Below are 6,213 nucleotides of genomic sequence, written 5' to 3'. Positions count from 1 at the left end.
ATTTGGAGATTTAGGAGGAAGTTTTGGGGATTTAGAGAAAACCTCAGAGATTTTAATGTAGAAATTCCAGGATTTTAGACAAAATTTGGGGATTTAAGGGAGAAATTTGATGATTTGGAGGAAAATTTGGGGATTTAGGGGAAGAATTTGGGGATCCAGAAAAAAAAAGTTGGGGATTTAAAGGAGAAATTTGGTGATTGGAGAGAAAATTTGGGGGGGTTTAAGGAAAGAATTTGGGGACTGAGACGAAAATTTGGGGATTTAGGGAAGAATTTGGAGATTTAGGAGGAAATTTTAGGGATTGAGGCAAAAATTTCACGATTTCGGAGGAAATTTGGGGATTTTGGGGGCAAAATTCAACAGGAATTTTGGGAATTTCCGGGAATTTTGGGCTCCCAGGTGTGCCCAGGGGTGCCCAGGTGTGCCCACCTGTGCCACCCTCACCTGGCCTGGCCCGTGACATCATCAGAAACCTCAAACAGGTGGATTTGGGGTGGATTCAATGGAATTTGGGGTGGATTTGACGGAATTTGGGGTGGATTTGGGCAGAATTTGACAGAATTTGGACAAAATTAAATGGGAATTTGAGGTATTTTGGGCTCCCAGGTGTGCCCAGGTGTGCCCAGGGGTGCCCACCTGTGCCACCCTCACCTGGCCTGGCCTGTGACGCCATCAGAGACCTCAAACAGCTGGATTCGGGGTGGATTCAATGGAATTTGGGGTGGATTTGGGCAGAATTTGACAGAACTTGGGGCACAATCCAACGGGAATTTCGGGCTCCCAGGGGTGCCCAGGTGTGCCCAGGTGTGCCCAGCTGTGCCCCCCTCACCTGGCCTGGCCTGTGACATCATCAGACACCTCAAACAGGTGGATTTGGGATGAATTCAATGGAATTTGGGGTGGATTTGGGCACAATTTAACAGAATTTGGGCAGAATCCAATGGGAATTTGGGGAATTTCAGGCTCCCAGGTGTGCCCAGGGGTGCCCAGGTGTGCCCACCTGTGCCACCCTCACCTGGCCTGGCCCGTGACATCATCAGAAACCTCAAACAGGTGGATTTGGGGTGGATTCAATGGAATTTGGGGTGGATTTGACGGAATTTGGGGTGGATTTGGGCAGAATTTGACAGAATTTGGACAAAATTAAATGGGAATTTGAGGTATTTTGGGCTCCCAGGTGTGCCCAGGTGTGCCCAGGGGTGCCCACCTGTGCCACCCTCACCTGGCCTGGCCTGTGACGCCATCAGAGACCTCAAACAGCTGGATTCGGGGTGGATTCAATGGAATTTGGGGTGGATTTGATGGGATTTGGGGTGGATTTGGGCAGAATTTGACAGAACTTGGGGCACAATCCAACGGGAATTTCGGGCTCCCAGGTGTGCCCAGGTGTGCCCAGCTGTGCCCCCCTCACCTGGCCTGGCCTGTGACATCATCAGACACCTCAAACAGGTGGATTTGGGATGAATTCAATGGAATTTGGGGTGGATTTGGGCACAATTTAACAGAATTTGGGCAGAATCCAATGGGAATTTGGGGAATTCAGGGGTCCCAGGTGTGCCCAGGGGTGCCCAGGTGTGCCCAGGTGTGCCCACCTGTGCCACCCTCACCTGGCCTGGCCCATGACACCATGAGAGACCTCAAACAGCTGGACTTGGGGGGGATTCAATGGAATTTGGGGTGGATTTGGGCGGAATTTGACAGAACTTGGGGCACAATCCAACGGGAATTTCGGGCTCCCAGGTGTGCCCAGGGGTGCCCAGGGGTGCCCAGGGGTGCCCAGGGGTGCCCAGGGGTGCCCAGGGGTGCCCAGGGGTGCCCAGGTGTGCCCCCCTCACCTGGCCTGGCCCATGAAGTCGTCGTAGAGGAACCTCTGGCGCTTGGACAGGCGGCACCTGAGCACGTGCTCGTACTTCTTGGGCATCTGCTTCTCCACGTCCACCTTGAGGCGCCGCAGCAGGAACGGCCGCAGCACCTGCGGGCACCGGCACAGGTGGGCACCGCGGGCACCCGGGCCGCACAGGTGCGCCCCAGGTGTGCCCAGGTGTATCCCAAGGGGGTTCCAGGTCAGGTGTGCCCAGGAAGGATCCCAGGTGTGCCCAGGTGTGCCCAGGTGTACCCCAGGTGTGCCCAGGTGTGCCCAGCTGTACCCAGGTGTATCCCAGGTGTGCCCAGCTGTACCCAGGTGTGCCCAGGTGTGCCCAGGTGCGTTACCTTGTGCAGTCTCTTGACCAGGCTCTCGTTGTACTCCTGGCTGCCCTCGATCATGCCGGTGAGGGGGTTGTGGAACCACTCGCGGAACTCGCGGTGCGACTGGAACACGCGCGGCATCAGGAAGTGCATCAGCGACCAGAGCTCCATCAGCGAGTTCTGCAGCGGCGTCCCCGTCAGCAGCAGCCGCCGCTGGCTGCCCACACACAGCGGGGACACAGGTGAGCCACAGGTGAGCGGCACCGGCAACGGGTGAGAGACACCGGGGCACAGGAGAGACACCGAGGGACACGGGACAGGTGAGGGACGGGTGAGAGACACGGGGGAACAAGTGAGAAACAGGTGGGGGGCAGGTGAGAGATGGGAGAGGGACACAGGTGAGAGACACAGGTGAGAGAGGTGAGAGACACGGGGACAGGTGAAGGACAGGTGAGGGACAGGAGAGACACAGGAGTGACAAGTGAGAGAGGTGAGGGACGGGTAAAAGTTGAGAGGCAGGTGAGGGACAGGTGAGGAACAGGGGAGGGGCAGGGGAGGGACAGGTGGGGACAGGTGAAAGACACCAGGGGACAGGTGAAGGACAGGTGGGGACAGGTGGGGACAGGTCAGCAACAGGTGAGGGACACAGGTGAGAGGTGAGAGACACCGCGGGACAGGTGAGGGACAGGTGAGGACGGGAGGAACAGGTGAGAGGTGCCAGACACGGGGCACAGGTGAGGGACAGGTGAGAGACAGGTGGGGGCAAGGGAGGGACAGAGGAGAGATACGGGGGACAGGTGAGAGGTGGGAGACAGGTACAAGGTGAGAGACACACCAGGGCACAGGTGAGAGACACCGCGGGACAAGTAAGAGACACCGGGGCACAGGTGAGAGACACTGCGGGACAGGTGAGAGACACCGCAGGACAGGTGAGCCACAGGTGAGCCACAGGTGAGCCACACCGGCAACCGGTGAGAGACACCGGGGCACAGGTGAGAGACACCGGGCACAGGTGCTGTGGGAGAGACAGGTGAGGGACAGGTGAGGGACAGGTGAGGGACAGGTAAGGGCACAGGTGAGAGGCAACAGGGGACAAGGGAGGGACAGGGGAGAGACAGGTGAGACACACCGGGGGACAGATGAGGGACAGGTGAGCCACAGGTGAGCGACACCGGCAACAGGTGAGAGACACCATGGGACAGGTGAGTGACAGGTAAGGACACAGGTGAAAGGCAACAGGAGACAAGGGAGGGACAGGGGAGAGACAGGTGAGACACACCGGGGCACAGGTGAGGGACAGGTAAGGACACAGGTGAGAGACACTGGGGGACAGGTGAGCAACAGGAGAGAGAAACAGGTGAGAGACAGGGGACAGGTAAAGGACAGGTAAGGACACAGGTGAGGGACACGGGACAGGTGAGGGACGGGTGAGAGACACGGGGGAACAAGTGAGAAACAGGTGGGGGGCAGGTGAGAGATGGGAGAGGGACACAGGTGAGAGACACAGGTGAGAGACACAGGTGAGAGAGGTGAGAGACATGAGGGGACAGGTGAAGGACAGGTGAGGGACGGGTGAGAGACACGGGGACAGGTGAAGGACAGGTGAGGGATGGGAGAGACACAGGAGTGACAAGAGATGAAGGACAGGTAAAAGTTCAGAGGCAGGTGAGGGAAAGGTGAGCAACAGGTGAGGGGCAGGGGAGGGACAGGTGGGGACAGGTGGGGACAGGTGGGGACAGGTGAAGGACAAGGGAGAGACGGGGAGGGACAGGTGAGAAACAGGTGAGAGGGAGGAGAGGAACAAGAGAGGGACACAGGTGAGACACAGATGAAAGACAAAGAAGGGACAGGTGAGAAGAGAGAGACAGGTAAGGATACGTGAGACACAGGTGAGACAAACGGGTGAGGACAGGCGAGAACAGGTGCAACAGGTAAGGACAGGTGAGACAAGTGAGACACGTAAGGACAGGCGAGGGCAGGTGAATACAGGAGGAACAGGTGAGGGCAGATAAAGGACAGGTGGGACAGGTGAGGACAGGTAAGCACAGGTGAGGGCAGGTGAGGGCAGGTGGGACAGGTAAGGACAGGTAAGCACAGGTGAGGGCAGGTGAGGACAGGTGAGGACAGGTGAGGGCAGGTGAGGGCAGATAAAGGACAGGTGAGGACAGGTGGAGGACAGGTAAGGACAGGTAAGGACAGGTGAGGACAGGTGAGGGCAGGTGAGGGCAGGTGAGGACAGGTGAGGACAGGTGAGGACAGGTGGGACAGGTGAGGACAGGTGAGGACAGGTGAGGGCAGGTGACGACAGGTGAGGACAGGTGAGGGCAGGTGAGGACAGGTGAGGGCAGGTGAGGGCAGGTGGGTCGGACAAGCGAGGACACGTAGGGTAGGTGAGGACAGGTAAGGACAGGTGACAACAGGTGAAGACACGTGGCACAGGTAAGGACAGGTAAGAACACGTAAGGACAGGTGAGGACAAGTGGGACATGTGAGAACAGGTAATGACACGTGAGGACCGGTAAGGACAGCTGAGGACAGGGAAAGACAGGTGGGGACAAGGGAAAACAAGTGAGGACAGATGAGGACAGGTAAGGACAGGTAAGGACAGGTGAGGACAGGTGAGGGCAGGTGAGGGCAGGTGAGGACAGGTGAGGACAGGTAAGGACAGATGAAGACAGGTGAGGACAGGAAAAGAGAGGTGAAGACAGGAAAGGACACGTGAGGGCAGGTGAGGGCAGGTGGGACACGTAAGGACAGGTGAGGGCAGGTGAGGACAGGTAAGGACAGGTGAGGACAGATGAGGACAGGTAAGGACAGGTGAGGACAGGTGAGGACAGGAAAAGAGAGATGAAGACAGGAAAGGACACGTAAGGACAGGTGGGACAGGTGAGGGCAGGTGAGGACAGGTGAGGGCAGGTGGGACAGGAGAGGGCAGGTGAGGATGGACACAGGTGCCCCCTGGGCATCTGGAAGTGCCCCAGTGGCCACAGCTCCATCGGGGCCTTCTGGAGAGGCTCCAACTCAGCTGAGCCACCCCCGTGCCCAGGTGTGCCCAGGTGTGCCCAGGTGTGCCCAGGGGCATCCTGTGCTCATCTAAAGCTATCCAGATGTATCCCAGGTACCCCCAGGTGTATCCCAGGTGTATCCCAGGTACTCCCAAATGCTCCCAGGTACCCCCAGGTGCTCCCAGGTGTATCCCAGGTACTCCCAAATGCTCCCAGGTGTACCCCAGGTACCCCCAGGTGTACCCCAGGTACCCCCAGGTGTACCCCCATGTAACCCACGTACACCCAGGTGTGCCCAGGTGCACCTCAGGTACACAGAAATACCCCCAGGTGTGCCCCACCTACACCCAGGTGTGCCCCAGGTGTATCCAGTTGTGCCCAGGTGTACCCAGCATGTCCCAAAATCCATCCCAGGTGTGCCCCAGGTACACCCAGGTGTGCCCCAGTGTGCCCAGGTACACTCAAGCGTATCAAGGTGTGCCCAGGTGTGCCCCAAGTGCACCCAGGTGTCCCCTACATTTATCTAAACTTCCCCAGGTGTGCCCCAGGTGTGCCCAGCTGTGCCCAGGTGTGCCCCAGGTGTGCCCAGCTGTGCCCCAGGGTATCCTGCACTTATCAAAGCCTCCCCAGGTGTGCCCAAGCTGTGCCCAGCTATGCTCAGGTCTCTCCCAGGTGCACTGGCGTGTACCCAGGTGTACCCAGGTGTACCCAGGTGTACCCAGGTGTGCCCAGGTGCACCCCAAATGCCCCAAAATACATCCCAGCTGTCCCCAGGTGCACTGAGGTGGAACCCAGGTACACCCAAGTATGCCCAGGTGTGCCCCAGGTGTGCCCAGCTCTGCCCAGGTGTGCTCAGGTGTCCCCAGGTGTGCCCCAGTGTCCCCAGCTATGCCCAGCAGTAACCAGGTGTGCCCAGATACCCCCAGTTGTCCCCAGGTGCCCCCAGGTGTGCCCAAGTGTCCCCAGGTGTGCCCAGGTGTCCCCAGGTGTCCCCAGGTGTGCCCAGGCTTATCCCAGGTGT

General features: G+C 58.4%; 1 protein-coding gene across 1 annotated transcript in view; it reads right to left on the bottom strand.

Moving 5' to 3' along the window:
- Positions 1 to 1,831: 1,831 nt before the first annotated feature.
- Positions 1,832 to 6,213, bottom strand: part of LOC103613268 (helicase SRCAP-like) — an 8,788-nt gene continuing 4,406 nt past the window's right edge. The window contains exons 5-6 of the mRNA XM_017730835.1: positions 2,212 to 2,404; positions 1,832 to 1,972 (exon numbers count right to left, since the gene is read on the bottom strand). Coding sequence (XP_017586324.1) covers positions 1,832 to 1,972; positions 2,212 to 2,404 — 334 coding nt within the window. The remainder of the gene's footprint in view (positions 1,973 to 2,211; positions 2,405 to 6,213) is intronic.

Source organism: Corvus brachyrhynchos, unplaced genomic scaffold (assembly GCF_000691975.1).
Source record: "Corvus brachyrhynchos isolate BGI_N302 unplaced genomic scaffold, ASM69197v1 scaffold214, whole genome shotgun sequence".
Taxonomy (NCBI): Eukaryota; Metazoa; Chordata; class Aves; order Passeriformes; family Corvidae; genus Corvus; species Corvus brachyrhynchos.
This window is presented reverse-complemented; position numbering and strand designations above follow the sequence as displayed.